Source organism: Equus caballus, chromosome 29 (assembly GCF_041296265.1).
Source record: "Equus caballus isolate H_3958 breed thoroughbred chromosome 29, TB-T2T, whole genome shotgun sequence".
Classification (NCBI taxonomy): domain Eukaryota; kingdom Metazoa; phylum Chordata; class Mammalia; order Perissodactyla; family Equidae; genus Equus; species Equus caballus.
In genome coordinates this window covers 34,078,189-34,098,716 of record NC_091712.1, presented here as the reverse complement: position 1 = coordinate 34,098,716, position 20,528 = coordinate 34,078,189, and the positions used below count along the sequence as shown (strand labels likewise).

The 20,528-nt window shown below is 43.3% G+C and overlaps 1 protein-coding gene across 2 annotated transcripts in view; it reads left to right on the top strand.

Annotated features, from left to right (window-relative positions):
* PROSER2 (proline and serine rich 2) overlaps window positions 1-20,528 on the top strand; it is a 41,034-nt gene that overhangs the window by 15,625 nt on the left and 4,881 nt on the right. The window contains exons 1-3 of one of the 2 annotated variants that reach the window (XM_023632364.2): window positions 5,286-5,511; window positions 5,775-5,991; window positions 18,866-19,118. In XM_023632364.2, the coding sequence (XP_023488132.1) occupies window positions 5,854-5,991; window positions 18,866-19,118 (391 nt within the window). In that variant the 5' untranslated portion in view covers window positions 5,286-5,511; window positions 5,775-5,853. Of the gene's footprint in view, window positions 1-5,285; window positions 5,512-5,774; window positions 5,992-18,865; window positions 19,119-20,528 lie in introns of those variants that run through there. The other variant, XM_023632363.2, reaches the window with a different exon arrangement.

Here is a 20,528-nt window from a genome sequence, read left to right as displayed (position 1 = left end):
ATTATATTGGAAAATTAATGTTATGCCAACCTCACATTCTGGGGATTAACTCATCTTCATCATTATTTGTTTTCTAGACCAGCCTACTGATCGTTTTGTTGTGGACTTTTTGCATCTGTGTTCATGAATGAAACTGACCTGTAATTTTGTCTTTCTCGTACATTCTTTGGGTTTTGATATCAAGGCTTTAACGGCCTCAAAATGAGATGAGTTTGTTTCTTCTTGTTCTCTTCTCTGGAAAAGCTTGTTTCGGCTCGGAGTTGTTTGTTCCTTGAATTCTTGATAGAACTCTCCAGCAAAACTTTCTGGATCTCCTGTTTTCAGTGTTGTAAGATTTTTATCTACTGATCCATTTTCTTTAACAGTTATAGGAGTATTCAGATTTTTTGTTTTATCCTTGAATAAGCTTCAATGAGATATTCTTTTAGGAATTTGTCCATTTCATCTATGTTTTCAAATTTACTGGCATAAAATTATTCATAATATCCTCTTTTCAATGTCTGTGGTAACTGTCATTATGTTCCTCTTCATTCTGACATTGTTTATATGACTTTTTCCTTGATTAGTTCTGCCAAAACTTTGTCAATTTTATTAGCATTTTCAAAACACTCAGTTGTGAAATTTAGTTCTCTATTGTATGAGAGAGTAGCTGTGTGAAGAGGGTTGCTTGACTGAGGCTCTGTTCCCAGGTAGAAGGACACACCGACCTTGAGGGGCCTGGCAGGAGGGAGCTGGCAGCCTGACTGTCCTGCCAGAGTGTCCCCTTCGCTGATCTCAGCCAGAAGCCAGAAGGCAAGGGTGGTCTGTGATGTACTCCTGCATCCCGAGGCAGGGGAGCAGGCTGGAAACGATGGAGAATGGATTTTCAGGAGGGGAGATCTGTCATGCTCAGAATGTCCCATATATAGTATCTTTCATCGATTCTGGAAAATTCTCAGCCGTTTTCTCTTTAAACTTTGCTCTGCCTCACTCTCTCTCCTCCCTCTGGAACTCCAGTTAAACATGAACCACAAACATAAACATAAACCTTTTCACTCTGCTCTGTCCCTAACCCATCTTTCTGATTGTTTGCGTCTTTCTCTTTGCGACATTCTGGATAAATAACAGATCTCTTCAGATCTGTTTTCCTGCCTGCCTTCTCTCTTCAGCTGCATTTAATCTTCTGTTTATCCCATCCACTGAGTTTTTTAATTGTCATTAAATTCTTCTTTTGAAAAAGTTCGATTTGGTTCTTTTTCAAATTACCCTGGTCATTTTTTATGATAATACGATTTCCTTCTGCCAGTCCTTGGAAGAGAGAGGAGGCAACAGTGTTTTTCAGATTTTATCCAGCATCTAAAAAGATCCTATTATATCTGGGCAGACGGGCCAGCCAGGCTGTCTAGTCCCTAGACTGCTAGGAAGGAAGGTTTTTGCTTCTCTTTTCCCCAGCTCTTCTCCTTAGCTAATTAATAGGCTCAAGCTTTTCCTATTCTTAAAAACAAAACAAGCAAACTAAACCAAAAGATGACTCAAAAAACCTTTCGTCAGCCCTGTTGTCCTCTGTGGCTGCTGCCTTCTCTTTCTGTCTCCTGTCTCAACCCTTCTTCTCAACCCCTTGTGGGCCACCCTTTGCCTTCACTCCCAACCCTCCGGGGCAGGATGCCCAGCCCGTCTCTCCACTGATGGTTTTCTGTAAGGTCAGTGATGTTGATGAATTCCACGGATGTTTTCAGTCCTTACTCTGTTTCACCTTTCCGTGGCCACGGTTAACCTCTCTGTCATTCTTGAAATACTCTTCTGCCCTGACTATTACTCACTAAAATTTCATGGATTCTTTCTCCTTAATCTCTCACATTGTTCCTCTTCTAACCTTACAGCCACAGGGGTTTTCAAGTCTTTATCATCTCTTATGTGAACTGTTAAAATAACTTGGTATAACTGCTTTTACTACTCTTTAAATAAACTATTTGTTGAATAGTGGATATGTGTGGCTTTCAAAAGATAGAAAAGATCGTCCAGTAAAAGCGTGACCTCCCACCCTGGCCTCCTCCCCCATCCACTTCTCCCTCCCCCGGGGCGGCCATTGTTAGCATTTTTCTTGTGTATCCTTCCAGAGAGATCCTCTGCACATAAAAGCATAAACATCTGTGTATCCTCACGTATTGTTTCGCTAGACAGGTGGAAGTGTACTAAACTCTGTTCTTTCCCCTGCTCTTTCCACACACCAAATGTGTCTTGGAGATCGCTGAGCTGCCGCATTCTTCCTTTGGACAGCGTGTGGTATTCAGCTATCCTGGTTGCTTCTCAGTTCTTCCCATGGTTCTCTCCACCTTCCAGCTGTTGGCAGAGTTATCCTTCTACACAATAAATGTGATCATGTCACCCCACCGGGTAGAAACCGTCCTTGGCTCGCAGTCCTCTGCGCGTGAGGCTCACAATTCAGAGCCTCTTGGTGCCCTGGGCCACCTCGCCATCTCCCTCTCTTGGCGCTTCTCTGTGCCCATCTCCCACCAGTTTTGTGCTGTGCTCTGCTAAGTTCCCTGCTCGTCCCTGGCTACTCACCACTTTCGAAGAGGCCATGTGTGTCCCTATCTTTGCTTATTCCTTTTCTCTGTTGGGAATGCCCATCACAGTTTGTTTAACCAGCGGTCTCCTTAAATCGTAAACATCAGCTAGGGCTTGGCTTAGCTGTCACCTTTCTGCAAAGTCTCTGAACCCTCCCGGGAAGTGAAGTATTGGCTGGCCTTCCTCTCTGCTCCCATCTTCCCTCTAACGGCAGGGAACACAGTCTACGCATCCGGGTTCCATGAGAGTTGGTGCTACATGGCAGAATTACTTGTGGAACTTTTAAAAAATACACATGCTCAGGCTTTTCCCCCATGGATGTATTCAGTAGGTCCGGCACTGGGTCCCAGAGAGTCTGAGACGTGGCCGGGTGAAGACCCACTGCCCAGATCAGCTTCCACTGCGGAAGAGATGACTGGTATTCATCTGTCTTTCTCTAGAACCTGGAATCTGCTCAGTGGGAAGTAGAACAATAAACATGAAAAGAATATGCTTAGGCTGGAAAGGAATAGGGCTCAGGTGGAAGCTGGTGTCGATTGATAGGAGGAAACTTGGATTCTGAAGCCTCTGGGGAGTGGGTTAAAGTTGATTGCTTTGAGGAGAGTGGTGACATCTAAGTGGTGTCTCAGGATGACGCCAGCACAGAATCCAGCAGAAGCACAGAGAAGACGAGAAGAGTTAGGTGGCTACTGCAGTAATGCAGGCAGGTGGTAAGATGGTCCTGACCTCGGGAGTGGGACTAGAACGGAAGGGGACACAACTGACATTGTGCAGGAAGGTCAGCAAGGCTGCAGCTGGTTGATTGTGAGTGGCAGGAAGGGGGAGGAGTCAGAGACGTCTCCAAGGCTGTGTTTGTGTGACGAAGCTGAAAGCCACTGTGCCTGCGGATGGCTCTTTGACGAGCATAATCCAGCTTTGGGGTTTGGCAAGTGATGGAAAGATGGAGTTACTTGGCTGCTCTGTAGACCTGACTCTGGTGATCTGGAAGTTAGACGGTGTGAGGTGATGGTGGAAGGAGGGCTTTATGCATACCCTCTAGGTCCTTCTAGGTCTTCTGGAATGAACAGGGGAAGATGAGGAAGAGGAGCTGCCTTCCTCTCTTGGCACCAGGGCGCTCAGTTCAGGGGGCTCACTTGCCTGACTGCCACAGCCCCACCAGATCCACCAGGATCCTGACCTGCCCTCCCGGCCGGTGGAGATTTGCTAAGACTGTAGATCAGCTGTGGCCTTCTCCTTGTTCTCCCTGCTCAACTGGTAAACTAGACATGACCAGAAAAGGCTGTTACTAGTAAATAATGAGAAATAAATGCAGGAAGTGTAAGAGAATAAACAGAAAATGAGCGCGAGGAGCTCCCGTTCCTGCTCCTGTGGCATTAGGCTTGTTGTGACTTCTTAGTCACACTTATTCTACTTTTTTGGTAGAAGCCAGGGTCTTCATCTGTGGGGCTATCTTCGTCTGACCCTGGTGTCACTTTTATAATGTGCACTGTTTGCAGACCCAAAAAGTCATCCCTCGATGAGACAAGGAGTCTGACTATTTTATAGTGGTCATGACCTTCCTAGACTCATAGCTGTGGTCCCCATTGTCAGACTTGTCTCTCCTGGTCTCGTGCTCTTTATGCCATTCATTGTATTCCCTTTCCAGGGCAAACCAGAGAGGAAGGCTGCGTCCTTGCCCTTCCTCTTCAGAAAGCTTTGCTCCCTCCACAGTAGGCCTCCCACGGAAGTCTTCATTTCTAGTTCCTAGGAAGCCCCTAGTCCTCGATTCCGTAAGAGATCAAAGAAGATTAGCATCTAGAACCTGTGAAGGATATGGAAGCAGGCTTTTCACTTTCTCCCCCGCACACCTCTGCCTTCTGGAGAATTCTGATTAGCTTCCTCATATTCTTTCAAGAGAATAATGTATAAAAGTCTAAATGTTATAGTTTTACAGTGTCAAAATGGCTTTTAAAATTATAATAGCACGAGAAAAAGGTGTGCTCTCGAATGATGTGGTCAATTGCCGCCCTCCATCCACACTGTGAGGGCCTCAGAGCGCTATCCCGACCGCGCAGACCTGGGGCAGGCTGCCAAGTCCTTTCCCGCCCACGAGGCGGTCCCACTGGGTCCCTGCGCTGTGTAGGGGAGAGTCAGGATTCACTGCCCCGTCTTTCATCTCACTCTCGTTGGGGGGAAGACATGGCCCCCATCCCTCCCTTCCCTTGGAGCAGAGATTTACCGAGTGTGCTTTCTCCACAAATGGTCATGTTTCTATTTCAAATTATTACACACACAATCATGCACACACACACACACACACACACACACCCCCAAATGGCCGCTATGGTTATTTTAGCTCCTGTGCCCCTCAGTAGTCCTAAAGGGGCTCATTAGGCGACCTGGCTGCATTTTCAGTTTAGGAAGAACATGAGCATCCGTCCTTCACTCGCCGTCATCTCAGGTCACATGTAATCAACAGGAGGCTCATTCCCTTATTCCCTATTAGTCTTCTTTGGTCTTCTAGAAAGTTTTGTTGAACTCAATTGCTTATTGTTCTGAGACAGAGCTGAATTTCCTGATAAAAGAGTCAGAGGACTCTATGAAACTAAGGGGCTAATGGGGACTGTCTCAATGTCTTTGCTCCTGAAGGAAAAACATGAACTTCTGGATAATACTGACTTCTGGCGCCTTAACGTCTTCTGTAGAAATTGCAGTAGCATCACAGTTGCCAAAATTCTGGAATCTCGGAGATGTCAACCAAAGTTCCATTAGTAATTTGTTAGGTCTTGTCACTTCACCTCAACTCTGAGCTGTAATGACGCTGCAGAAGGAACCATAATTTTGTAGTGTCTGAGGCAGAAAAGACCAGGATTAATAAACAGCACAGGGAGAAGCCTGAGTCTGAGTTGAAAGAACATGAAAATACAGACCCTAAGAGCAAAGGAAGGTGTCAGAACATTATTCTGCCAAATTTTCAGCACTGAAGTAATTTTTAGTAAATCCATCTTTTCTTAAAAATAATTTGTACATCTTCATAATGGAGAAGGATATAAAAGAGAAATGGAAAGCACGTCACTAAACAGTTGACCAATTAGGGGTCAACCGGGGGTTCCTCATCATCATTGTCTTAGGGTGGAGACTGTGAATCCAGATGACTCTGACTCATGCTCAGCCTTTCGTTTTGGGGAGATAAGGCATTTGCTGGCTGGGCTCACTAACCCTTGTCACTGTGTGCTTGATTTCTCTAGAGTAATCCACAACTTCGGAATGGGAGCCTGGCCCCTTCCCCACTTCCTGTGATCAACCGGGGCTGAGGTCTCTGTGGGGATGCCTATACACCACCAGAAATCAGACTCCTTGGAGATGGACTCGGACTTGCCGCCCAGCTGCAGGCTCAGCGACCTGAGCAGAGGGGGCAGTTTAGAGAGTCGAAGCAGCAGTTGTCGCTCTAGAAGTTTCACTTCGGTGAGTGGTGGTTTTCTCTAATGCTTTCGTGCGCTTCCATTGGCCGATTTCACCCCAACTCCCTCCCCTTTAAGGAATATCTTATAAAACCTCTTGGGGTTAACTAGCTGGATGTTTTGGAATACTCACTTTGTGATGTGGCATTTCGTTTTTAGTCATCTTAAACTGTGCACAAATACAGAGCGGTACCCACGGCAGTGAAGCGAGTCTCTCTCTGTAGCCAAGAAGTTGGCTGCTCAGACCCAGAGAGGACGGGGCCTGAAGGCACCAGACCCAGGCAAGGATGCTGCTGCCTGTCAGTGCAAATGATTGAAAGAGAAGAAGCACCTCACAGGGTAAAAATGAATTCCGTTTAACACCGATTTTCAACTCCTTTACAGATATAAATGCTTTTGTATCCCTTTCTCTCAGAATCCAGACCCTTCCATAGCATCAATGAGCTTTGGGAACTTTTACAAAAAGTCTTCAGTTTTAGAGTTAAGAGATGACCTTTTTGCACTCTCTGCCTTTCAGGCTTCCTAGAGGGAAGGACAGGAGAGAATTAACCTCGGACCTCACTAATACGGTCTGTTGTTTGTCTCCATCCGTCCGCTCGTGGAAGCACCAATTTCCTTCAGATACACTGAGCCCTCAAATTAACCCCAAAGATGCTGACTATGAGAAAGATATATTTGGTATAGACGGCAGTTAATAGTAATGATAGAATTTTATAGACTCCTAGTACTTGCATATTTTCTTTTTTTAAACCACCATGGTAGGATATAATAAATATTACTTGATTGAGTCACCCAAAGAGACATCTGTTACAGTTTACTCTCTGAATATCTGAAAACCTACAAATCCTTAACAGTGGAGAATGGGGGACTAATTTTTTAATTTAAAAATATATATAAAGAATACATTAAAAGACATGTTAAAAGAATATGTAGAAAAGACATACAGATGAATACTCCAGTAACTTGGTGGAGTGTATTCTCCAAAGCGTGGTTAGGAAGCAGTCCTGCTCTGATATAGAAGAATGTTTCTAAGCTTGCTGTGGCTAACTTAGGTCCGGTAGACTAGCAGACCAGCTTGTGCAGGTGGCGATGGAGTAAAATTGAGCTGTTCATCAGATGGCCTTGGTGTCCAAGGCAATGAGTGTAGTGCATTAGGAGTCAGGGTATTCGAATTATTTTCTTGCCTTTCACATTCATTTTCTTGTTGAACTTGAGGCAAATCTCTTAACATCTTTTTCACCGTGGCCTCTTTTGATAGAGAACAGAAATAATCCCTGTTCTCCATCTTGCCCTGGGAGAGACCGTGATCCCAAGTAGGACAAGTGCTTTGAATTGGGGAAAGGAGAATTGCTACTTTTGTATCTCCATTCTGGTCATCGAGGGTCCATATGAATCAGTCAATGCCTACTTTTACTAAATCCTCTATGGCAGCTTGGACTCATATGCTCCCAAGACAAACAGGACTTGCTTGGTCTCTGCAAACTTGTCCATCGAGGAGTGGCCTTAACTGACTGTTCCGTGCTCTTTTGTGTGTGCGTGTGATTTATCCATTTACTCAAATCCTGAAGCACTGTCCCAGGAGATAAGGACACGGCAGTGGGCTGACATTCCAGGATTATGACTCCTGGTGACAGAAGAAGTTGTTGCAGATTTGGTTCCCCAGGCAGCAGACTCTGAGATGGAGATGAGGAGGTGAAAGGGCAGTGTTCCTGGGATCCATATCTGGAAGGAGGAGGAAGCAGGATTGGGCGGAGAGAGAAGTCAAGCTGTGATGGAGACCCAAGGACAGCCTTAGCTGCTCCCGAGGAAGCTCTGGAGCTGGGATAGCCCTTCAGGTGTCCTACATTGGGTTGAGAGTGGAGCCTTAGACACACTCAGTGGTCAGCCATTGGATGCAGGACACCCCCTGGGAGGAGGCGTGACCTTGACAAGACAGTTTCTTTCAGCTCAAGACAATCCCCAAAGAGGATGACTCTTCCTAAGCATTGAATTAGCAGCCAGGTCCCCTTGAACCAGTGAACTCTCTGCACTGTTACAAAACTGCTAAACTTTTCTTAAGTTCATTATCCTCATACTCTACTTTTTGGGAGTCTATGTTTGGAGAGGAGGTGTACGTTTTTATCCTAAGTCCTCAGGTCTTTTTATGACTTATCTCTTTAGAGTGAGAATCAACCATAGTACCTTCTCCTCTCACTGCCCTTTAATCCCTGACCTCACAAAAGATTAGTCAGTAATCTTTTTAGGCCTCCAAATGGTTTGGTATTAAATGCACCTCTTGGAGGACCCTTTAAGTAAAAGATAACCTAGTTCCTATTTATAGAAATATTTCTTTTAAGTAAAGGTTATTTTAAAAGGAAGATAAAACATTCACGTCTGATGTTAAATGAGAGGATCCTAAAGTCTTTAAACGCTAGTCAAAGGTTGCCTGGATCGTTGCTCTTGAGAAACTCTTCTCCTGAGCCAGTGCCAGTTAAAAATTAAAGTAGCTGCTTAAATAGGATTCTTACACTACCCATATGGCCACCGTTACAACCAAGGCTGTTCTAAGAGACCGAAGTGTGTGCAGTCTCTGTCCCTCAAGAGGCTAGTTGTGGTTGTACATGTATTTTGTTTTTCTTGTAAGGAATTCTTCCTCTGAACATTTTCTAGCAAAAGGTACGGCTAGAACGAGAACAAATTGGCCAAATCCTGAAATACTTGACTTAGAGGATATCTTCTGAATGTGTTTTTTCCTTTGAAATTTCTGAAGGACAGCTTTAATAAAATACGAGGCAGCATGCCCTGACGAAGTTGGGAGTGTGGTTCTGGAACTTACAACCTTGAGAGGTGATGTGGATTCAAAGTAAGAGGGTCAAGAAGGATTTAGAGACATTCGTAAATGATAGCTCTTTAAGGCAACAAAGGAAGCTTTGGGTGTAAGGTCACCTATATTTTTAGCCTCTAAGGCTAGTATCCCAAACACGCATCATCTAAAGCCTGCTGGCTTCCCCTGCAGGATCTTGGGTCCTTGTTCTGAGTGTGGCCCTGAGGTCTGCTCTGCCCAGCAGGCATCCCGGAGCTCCCTCTAGAAAAGAATATGATTTGGCTCATTGAAAAGAGTGGCAAGCTCTTAATACTCATGGTTCTTAAGGAATTTGGTAATATATATGCTTCTCTGAAGGTGGATTAGAAACATCCCGGATCCCGAATAGGAAAAATGAACACTTCCTGTTCATTTGTATCTCTAACTTGGGCAGAGACAGTGGTCCACATTCACTACTGAGTGTTTGGAGATTTACGATTCAGAGAACTGTCTTGAAACCTGTCTCCCTCAGCTGACAAGTGTTGTGGCCTTAGAGGCAGGTCATGAGTCTGTGATCAGACAGCGGTTGTCAGCTCCTGATGACCCCTTCATCCTCCCAAGCCTTCCGTGTCGTTGGGCCTCACCCATTCCTCATGGAACGAGGAGGTGAAGCAGGCAGTGGTGAGAGCGTCTTCGAGGCTGTGTTAGAGTGAAGTCTGAGACGCACACCGGAAGTCTGACACGCTGTTCCTGGAGGATTTCAAGGAAAGGAAAGAGCACAGAGGAGTGGACAGGAGACGCAGACCGATCAGCAGGAACCCAGCCTCCTTTTACTTCCTGCTCTGTAACCAGATGGAACCAAAACCTTCCTGGTCAAAACAGCTATTTTAAGCCAAAGCTAAACAGCTTGTATAAAAGTTCACTCCCGCAAACATTTAGTAAATGCCTACTACATACAAGAACCAATAGATGATAGAATAGAAGGCGGTTTTAATCTTTTCAGGAACTCACAATTTTGTGGCAAGACAGCCTTGGGAAGCCCTAGGACATGTGACCCAGCTTATGAGGGGTCTAGGAGAGCACGGATGATGTCATGCACTTAAGGCGTTTCCATCTTAATCAAGATCTCTTTATAATAGTGCCAGCTAAAGGAATTTAAGGCAGCCACACTGTAATCCTTTGAAGCCATTATGCCTTAGATCTGTAATCAAAACTGTACACATCTCTCATCTCTCACTGGTCTGTTTGTATCTCTTTCCTGCCACAAGTACAGGTTTAAGTTCACCCTAGTGAAAAATTACAACAGTGACTAGTTAGAAATAACCATAATTAAACCCTCACACTGAAACTGTGGGAAACGCATGTGCACTTACAGTCTTTCTTAGAAGGTTGCCAAAGTAAGCTTGGCATTTAAAGCTGGGTAAGGAACTACGAAGAGGCTGATTTTTATTTTCTTCTCCATTCCCCTATTCTGTTTCAGCTCCAGGGGCTTCTCTCATCAACTTAGGGTATTAAATCAAGAAAGCCTTGCTCAAGTGTCAGGAGATCATTTTGGTGTCTGTAAAAAGAAAATGTGGACATCAGATCACATTCTGCCAAAACAGATACCCTAGGCTGCTCCCTGGGATCCTGATGGTTAAGAGATCTTGGCTCATCTCGAGACATTTTTTTAGCCATCATAATCTTTTTTATGATGTTTTTTGTGTTGTTTTTTTGTCTAGTATAGAGATGAATTCTGCTGGTTCCGTTTTTCTCCCTCACAAAGAGTTGCCACCATTGTCTTAGGCTTCAGTTAAACCAAATTTCTTTGTTTACAATAAAAACAAAACCAAAGAAAAATGCCTAAGAATTAATTGTCATTTTTTTAGGTAGGAGTTATTTTAGTGTAAGGATTTTAAGCCTTCTCAACTTTTTTGTTCAACCAAACAAAGGTTTTTTCTACCATTTCCCCCAAGACAGAACTCCGGTCCCAGCTCTGTACTCCCATAGGGAGATCTCGGGCTGTTGACTTTTATAACTGTTGACGGCACTCCTTGTAAAGGTTTGTCATCCAACTTGTCTGCATGCTCCTCTCGGCGTTCCAGTGGGACGAGACGGACGTTTTTTCTGTCATCTGTGTGCAGGAGTGGATAGATATCAGCAAGACCAGGATTTGTCCTCCTCCTCCTGGGAGACTGGTACAGGGTACATTGCGATTACTTTAGTAGATTTAGCATTTTTAATTTTCTGGTTTGAATACATTAGAAATTGTTTCTTCACAATCATAATACACACATTAGGGTAGAAATGTACATACTTTCACATTCTTGAAGCAAAACGGTGTTTCCCTTGGAGACTTGTAAACGTTACCTGAAGTCAACATGGCGGGTAGAATGGGTGAGGGGTGGTTTTCTAGATAGTTCTTTTAGCATCTGGAGATCTGTGGACTTAAAGAGCATTTTGGTTACGGTGACTGTCTACTGGATATGAGACAACCTCTAAGTTTACAAATATAGTAAACAGTTTACAGATATGTCAGACATGAATTTTTCCTTTAAGTGTAAAGTCTAGTAGAGGTGAAAAGCAGGGGTGATGAGCAAATATAGTAAAAAGTCAAATTTTATATGAGGAGCTGATTCTCCTTTTTAAATCTCTCTCCAGTCCATCTCTTTCTCTCTGTTCCCATCACCACGACTCTAGTTTAGGTGACTTTTAACTCTTGTCTAAACTGTTTCCCATATTCAGTATTTCCCACACTATAGCCAACATGATTTCTGCAAAATGCATATCTAACTATCCTTTGTCCATTTTTGTTTAATTCTCACCCATTTCTTTCAGATTATTGACTAATATATCATTTCCTCTGCAAAGTTTTTCCAGATCAGACCCCCTTACCTGAAAGTGAATTGCTACGCATGCTATGTTTCCATAAGACCCCAGAATCACCTTGTCATAGCCATTTCCATAGTCTAAAGTAATTGCCCATTTTCTTGTCTGAAGCCCTCATTAGATGGTCAACTCGACAGCAAGGACATTATTTACACTGTTGTATTTACATTGCTCAATGCTTAGTAAATGCACAAATATTTGAATGTATGATTCAGTAGATGCTATGGGAGGAGGCTGGAGGTGTGGTGACATTTAAATTGGACCGTGAAGGATAGGTAAGATGTGGCTATGCAGAGATGGACACTGCTGACACAGAAACAGGTTTAGGAAATAGCAAGTGATTTGACTTGATTATAGAGCAAGAGTTGGCAAACTATAGCCTGTGTACCAAACTGGCCCCTGGCTTGTTTTTGTAAATAAAGTTTTATTGTAACAAAGCTAGGCTTTTCCATTTACATATTGTCTGTAACTTTCACACTACATTGACAGAATTGAGTAATTGCCACCGTAAAGCCTGCAAAAGCTCAAAATATTTATTCTCTGGCCCTTTACAGAAAAAATTTGCCATCGCTGCAATGGAGTATAAAGGGGAGGGTAGTAGGGGGTGAAATTTGAAAGGTAGGTAGGGCCATATCCTGGATTTCTCAGAATAAAGTGCAAATCCCTTAGTCGCATGTAGTGTAGACATAGAGGACTACTAAGATTACAGTACTAGGGTTTGGGGTTTTTTTTTAACCTATTGCTTTTTTCCTTGGTCCAGTGATCAATAAAAGGAATATTTTGTGCCCATTTTCCCTTATAGTATCTTGCCACTCTTCTAACGCCCCTTGTACCGATGCTGTTATTAAAGGGAGTATAGAACAGCTAGAGGTGTAAATTGATAAAATTACAGAGATCTAGTTAATATGAAACTGTTCTAATTTCAGCTGGAGAAAAAGTATCCTTAAAATCAGTCTGTTCCTCCTCTTCCCCCCACCTCCCCCAGACCCCAAATCTCAGAAAAAGTGGAACAAAAAGATGTGCCTTCAACTAAAATCTTAGGGCATATTATTTCAAAAGTTGGATTTTTTTTTTTTAAGAAAAGGTATATAAAATCTGATGACAATGAAAGGAAAATTACAGGCCAATCTGTCTTGTGAATGTAGATGCAGAAATTCTAAACAAAATATCAGGAAATCAAATTCAGTGATGTATAAAAAGCATAATAACATCACAACCAAGTTGGACTTAGTCCAAGAATGCAAGGTTGGTTTAATATTTGACAAAGTCAGTGTAATTCAATTCATTAACGGATTAAAGGAGAAAAAGTGTATGATCCTCTCTCAGCCTGGCCACTGTTGACACTTTGGGCCAGATAATTCTTTATGTGGGGACTTGTCCTGTGCATTGTAGGATATATATATACACATATAGCACCACTCCTGGCCTCTGTCCACTAGATACCAATAGCACCCACCTAGTTGTGACAACCAAAAATGTCTCCAGACATTGCCAAATGCCCCATGGAGGGTAAAATCACCCGCAGCTAAGAACCACTGCAATAAATGAAGGAAAAGCATTTGACAAAATTCAAAACCCATTCATTATTTTAAAAACAAATACACTTAGCTAAACTAGGAACAGATGAAAACTCTCTTAATCTGATAAAGATCATTCTAAAAAAAAAAACCTGCAGCAAACTTTCTACTTAATGGTGAAATGTTGAAAGCTTTTTCCCTGATACTGGGAACAAGACAAAGATGCCCCTGCTATTCAGCGACAGGAGAACCAGCCAGTGTGATAAGGCAGAATGAAAAAAGGAAGGAAAGGCATAAGGAGTGGAAAGGAGGAAATAAGAATCCGTCATTTGCAGACACACTTGTATATGCAGAAGATTGAAAAGAATCTACAGATAAACTGTTAGAATTATGCAGCAAATTTGATAAGTTTACTTATTATCAGGTCAGTATACTTTGTATTTCTATACACCAGCAATAATTAGAAAATTTAGAAAGTGCCACTATATAGGGGCCAGCCCCGTGGCCGAGTAATTAAGCTGTCGCGCTCTGCCTCGGCAGCCCAGGGTTTTGCTGGTTCAGATCCTGGGTGTGGACCTAGCACCGCTCATCAGGCCATGCTGAGGCAGCATCCCTCTGGCAACCACTAGAAGGACCCACAACTAGAATGTACAACTATGTACTGGGGGGCTTTGGGGAGGAGAAGAAGAAAAAAAGAAGATTGGCAACAGATGTTAGCTCGGGTGCCAATCTTTAAAAAAAAAAAAATGATGCTATTTATTATAGCCTTAAAAACCATCAAATACCTAAGAAGACATGTAACGAAAACTGTGTAAAATCTTACACTGGAAACTACAAGATATTATTAAGAGAAATTAGAGAAGCAAATCAATGCTTATCAAACTTCAGTGCATCAGTATTACCCAGAGGGTGTGTTAAGACACACATTGAAGGGCCAGCCCCTTAAATTTCTGGTCCAGTAGATGTGAGGTGGAGCCCAGGAATTTGTATTTCTAACAAGTTCCCAGGGGCTGCTGTGGCTCATCAAGGCACCGCACTTTGAGAGCCACTGATCTGAATAAACGAAGCGTATCCAGATCTGTGGGTTGAAAAACTATTGTAAAACATCAGTTCTCCTCCATTTGGGGAACTTCTGTGCAGTCCAGTCAGAGTTCCAGCAGGTGTGTGTGTGTGTGTGTGTTTGTGTGTGTGTGTGGAAACTGACAAACTGATACTGAAATGTATATGGGAATAAAGAGGGCCAAGAAAAGCCAGAGCAGACTTAAAGGAGAACGGCAAAACTGGAGGGCTTTCAACAACCAGCTGTCCGGACTTATTATAAAGTTATAATAATTAAAACCGTGCTTTGTCAGTGTACAAATAGACGAGTAGACAAACGAAGAGAAAAGAGGTTCCAGAAACAGGCCGACACAGGTACTGTCAGCTGATTTACAACCAAGGAGACCTGTGGTGGAGAAAGGATGGTCTTTTCAAGGAGTGGTGCCAGAACAGCTGGGTATCAGTTCAGAAAACAATGAATCTTGACCCCACACCATACACGGAAGTGCATTCCAGATGAATCGTCGCACTAACTATGGAAGGTTAAAAACAGTAATGCTTCTAGAATAAAACATAGGTGAATCCCTTCATGACCACAGAGTAGGTAGTGATTTCTTAAATAGGACACAAAAAGCTCTAACCATGCACGAAAAGATTGACACATTGGACTACATTAAAATGAAGGACTAGTCATCAAAAGATCCCCACTGAGAGAGAGAAGAGGTAAGTCAATGAGTAGAAGATATTTGCAATAAATGTATCCAACAGAAGATTTGTATCTAGTATGTCTAATCCTACAAATCATTTTTTTAGACTACTTGCTAGAAAAATGGGCACAAGACTTAAGCAGGCACTTCCTAAGAACACCTCCAAATGGCCGCTTAACTACTATGAAAAAAAAGATGCTGGACATCATTAGTTGTCTTGGAGATGGATTGAAAATGAGTGAGACACAAAACCATACCTATCCGACAGAACTGCAGTGCAAGCAGCCTGCCAGAGGGAGTGTAAATTGGTGGGGCCACTTCGGCTGTATCTGCCGAAGCAGAAATATCTTAATGACCCAGCAATTGTCTATAGGTTTATAGCCAATAGATTTGCATTGCGTGTTCTCCCTAGCAGTGTTCCGTTCCATCTGCTTACCCAACGCATGCTGTGGGTATCTCCTTCCAGCGATATTCCATTCTATCTCTTTACTGAGCCTGTGCTGTAGATAAATCTCCTTTTCCTGAGTCATCATTCCTCAGGACTAAGCTAATACAGCTAGGCTAGTTGGAGCAATTTGCATGTATTCTTGTGTTAATCATACCAAAACGAAATGTATGCTATGCCTGAAACTAAAGGAAGGTCTCTAACATTGTACAGACTGCAGGTTCTGTGATGGACCCGGCAGTCAGATGCGTTGGGGTGGGTGGGCGTTTGAGTACCTCTCAGATCACAGCAGAAAAAGCATCACTCTGCACCATGTGGATGAGCTCTTAATCACCTTTGCTTCCGCCATTTTTCTTCTTGTTTTATCGAAGTTCATGCTCATAGTGGAGTCAAATGGTTTTATAAGGTTTATGAAAAGCATTAGTCTTCCATGTACCTCTCCCCCATTTCCTCACCAGAGGCAACGACTTTTAACTCCTTCCTGTTTCTTTGTTATTTAACTTCATTTTCCCCACCACTGACATTTTACTATATATCCTTTCAGCAGCTGTTATATGTGTGTATATAGTAAGAATGCATTTATTTAAATCCAATCGAGACAACTCTATTCTTCTGTCTCCCTTTCTTTCATTTGGCCTTAAATTCTTTGAAAACATCATTTGAAATGGCTGTATAATATTCCATCTGTGAACATTCATGATTTGTTTAACCATACCCTGATTGTTGGACATTTGAGGTTGTTTCTTGTTTTGCTTTTTTCTTGCTACTATAAATACCAATATAATTAATCTAACTCTATGTGTGTGTGTTGCTATAGATGAATTGACTCATATACTTTCTCTCCCAACTTTAGTTTTTTCCGTGGTCCATAATCGTTTGGGTCTTATTTGCTTGCTTCATGTTCTTTGTAGCCCTCTGGCTTGCTCTGAACTAGACGGGTTGTTCACTACACAGCTGACATCCTGGGGATGTCACCATGACCCTGGGATTCCCTCCAGCTCTCTCTCATTGACCCTCCTATTTCCTGGCTCCGGTATCTTTTCTTGGTTTACTCCCTTGTTGAGGGGAGCAGCCACTCGCCTGCAGTAGCTTCTTGAGAAAGGCATATGTGGCAGATCCATTGTTTAGACCCCACATGTCATCAAAACATCTTTATCCTATCCTAACCTAATCTCGTAAGGACCAGAACTCTAGTTCTGAATTCATTCAGAATTTTGAAGGAATCATAGCACTGTCTTCTGGCTTCCAGTGTTGCTGCTGAGAAGTCTGTTGTTCTGATCCCTGCTCTTTTGTCATGTGACCTGCATGTTCACTCTGGGAGCTTACAGGATCTTGGTCTTCGGTGTCCTGAACCTTCGGGCTGTTTTATTCTCGTTCATTAGGTTCTTCTAGCGGCCCCTTTCTATGTGGAAACTCGTGTCTGTCTGCTTAAGGACATTCCTTGAATTATTTTACTTATTCATTGTGATCATTTCTTCCCCTCTGATTTATCTTTCTGGAACACTCCTTATTCAGACATTGACCCTCCCACACTGATCCTCTAATTTTATCTTTTCTATTTAAAAAAAAAATTGTTTTGACTTTTTGTTTTACTTTTCTGGTTTCTCAACATCATCTTCTAGGCTTGTCTTTAGTTTTTCATTTCTGCTGTCAGTTTTCATGTCTAGAGCTCTTTTTGTTTTCTAGGGTTTTTTTTAATAACATTTTTATTATTATCTTGATTATGGATTCAGTATCTTCTCTTATCTCTCTGAGGATATTATTGATAATATTTATGAAATTTTCATCATTCTGCCTAGTTTGTTTCTTCTAAGTTGCATTTTTTTTCCTTTTCTTTGTTTTGATATGTCTTTCATGTTAAAGGTTTTTCACAGCTGCTTGTTATCATTAGTTATATGCACAGATTTAAAAGCAGGACATTGGGGCACGCCCTGTGGCCGAGTGGTTAAGTTCACGCGCTCTGCTTTGGCAGCCCACGGTTTTGCCAGTTCACATCCTGAGCGTGGACATGGCACCGCTCATCAGGCCATGCTGCGGCAGCATCCCACATGCCACAGCTACAAGGACCCACAACTGAAATATACAACTCTGTAATAGGGGGATTTGGGGGGAAAAAAGCAAAAAAAAGAAAAGAAAAAAGATTGGCAGCAGTTGTTAGTTCAGATGCCAATCTTTAAAAAAATAAATAAATAAAAATAGGACATTAAGCAACTGATTAAAAGTTCTGTGCTGGGTGTGTTGACTCTGATCTTCACTCGTGGGGTGCTCTTGCTGAGCTATTTCCTTGAGGAATCCTTCGTCTCAGCCTCTCTTGGCTCATGGGCCATGCAGATTCCCCAGAGGAGACTCTTCTAGTCTTCTGTCTAGAGGGTGAATTTGGCCTCATTTACTCCCTGTTTTCAATACGGTCCTTCACTGTCAACTCTGCTTGATGTCCCCCCACTTCAAATATCTCTTTTACTTTCTTTTTTGGTGTTTTTTTTTTTTTTGAGGAAGACTAGCCCTGAGCTAACATCTGCCAATCCCCCTCTTTTTTGCTGAGGAAGACTGGCCCTGAGCTAACATCTGTGCCCATCTTCCTCCACTTTATATGTGGGACACCTACCACAGCATGGCTTGCCAAGTGGTGCCGTGTCCGCACCAGGGATCTGAACCAGTGAACCCTGGGCTGCCAAAGCGGAACGTGCGCACTTAACCACTGCACCACCAGGCCAAGCCCCTCTTTTACTTTCTTTAAGAAAAAACATCTAGTTTTCTGCCGAGGTGACCTAATTGCTTCTGAAAGAGACTTTCAACCAGTTCTGCTCTTTTCAACGTCGTCCTTGCCACACTTCCAGAACCGCCCAGCACCCCCAGTGCCTGAGCTCGGGGGAGCTCTCCAGTACTCAGCCAGTTGATTATTGGCCTCTCCCAGCTGCTGACTAAAATTCAACTTTCTGGGTTCTTCTGAATCAGTTACCACCTGTCCTTCTGCTGTCTAACTTCCCAGATTTTGCTGTGTCATCTCTTTTCCTATTATTTTTGTCTTTGTGATTTGTGCCCTTTAAAAAAATAATAAATCCCTTTATTGTTTTAGTGGGGTATCTGGAGGAAGAGGCGGTAAGTATGTGAGTTCACTCCACTGTCTTCAGCCAGAGATTTTCCCCCAGTGCCACTACGGGGGAACCAAGTGTGTCTGACAGCAGTAGGTGGACAGTAAGCTGTCCCAAGGAGGAGCCGGAGAAGCATTGCGTTGTCGTCATTGAGTCGCTAGGAAGCACAAGGCGAGAGCCGATAAGAAGTTCTAAGATCCCTGATTTGCTGCGCCCTGTAGTCAGCCTTCTTTTTGATGCAGGTAAAATGGTGAAGGACATGGGGCACAGGTCTGTCAGCCGGGTGACCTGAATGGCAGACATTTTAGAGTGCTGTGAAGTCTTCCCTGGGCTCTGAATCGACCCTGACTGTGTCATGGTTTTTTCTCTTCGGTGAAGCCACCGTTTGTTTTCTCTCTTCCATTCCTAACCCCCACACCTCTCGTGCAGGATGACGAGATCCTGAAGTACCTCACCCACGAGGAAAAGGATGTCATCCTGTTTTTTGAGGAGACTATTGATTCCCTGGAGGACGACTTTGAGGAGCTGGACCTGTGTGACAGCGGCGTACACTGCCACTCTCTGCGGTCTCTGGAAGAGGGCGCTTCCAGTCACTCGGAGCCGGAAGATGTCATCGATTTAGTGCAGCCAGGACCTGCAGCTGGGGAACCCGAGAGCCGTCCGGAGGGGACCGAGGCAGCGGGTGAGCAGGAAGCACACAAGCCCCGGGGGCACTTCCTTCCGTTGCGTTCTCTTGGGCTTGCCGCTATGGAAGCTAGGGGGTGGGCGTACCCGAGATTCGTAGGGTCGAAGCATCCTCTTGGCGGTTTGATTGTCCAACGAGTAGATGCTTCCATAGCATATTAGGGTGACAACACAGGAAGGGAAACTCCAAAAGGGCTAGAATAAAAATGAGACCAACTGGGCCTACAAATAGATGGCATATATATATTTTCATAAAGAAACAAAATCGGAAATGACTTCCAGGTAACAATTCATTCTACAAAGAAAACATGCAGGTACTTGTATTTTAGCCCTTGAGGTTTAATGTCAACTTTTGTTCAAGATTGTGCCCCTGTTTCTGTAGCGTGACTTTCCAAGGTGTTCTGGCTGGTTCAGAACAACAGGAAAAGATCAGAACAGAAATTCCTCTCAGCACCTGCTTTGTACATTGGCTTGACTTAGGGCGGCATCGGAGGACAGGGGTACCTTTGTCCCTTGAGTCCTAGAGGCAGATGGACAAGGAGAAAATTTTCTTCCAGTTTTTTTCCTGATTGGAAAAGATTTTGGAAATAAATGTGGGCAAGGAATAAGGTTGTAAAGGAAAAAATAGAAGGGAAAATATTTTTGCTCTGCTAACTACAGAACGCTGCCATTTGTCATGAGCCTCTAGAAATAGATATTTTTTCCTTTTTTTTTTTTGTAAGCAAGGCTATGTATTACACAGAATTTCACAAACTGTTATAGCTTCTGAACCTGGAGCTTAGTTTGCAACCATCTCTTCAAAGAAGACACTTAATATGAATTTCTCTCTTTTTTTTGCTTGAGGAAGATTGGCCCTGAGCTAACATCTATACATCTATGCCAGTCTTCTTCTACTTTATATGTGGGTCGCCGCCACAGCATGGCTGACAAGGGGTGTAGGTCTGCATCCAGGATCCAAACCCGCAAACCCGGGCCACCAAAGCAGAACGTGCCAGACTTGACCCCTACGCCACAGGGCTGGCCCCTCAACTTCCCATGTTTATCACTCTTCTTCTTTGAAGTATAGTTCCTAAAATTAATTTGAACCAGTTGACCCTTTAAAAATGTCAGATCAAGAGGAAGATGGGCACGGATGTTAGCTCAGGGCTGGTCTTCCTCAGCAAAAAGAGGAGGGTTGGCAGCAGTTAGCTCAGGGCTAATCTTCCTTAAAAAAAAAAAAAAAAGTCAGATCATTTCATTGTGCCAAGGAAAACACTTTTGGAAAGTGAGCCACCTCGCCCATCAGTTCTCTAACATGACATTTTCGTAAGAGCTCTAAGTGCCTCCTCTGTGGCTGGCATCCTGGAGATTCTGAGGATGCAAAGATGAGTAAGACACGGCTTACACTCGTGCAGCAGGAGGAAGCGTA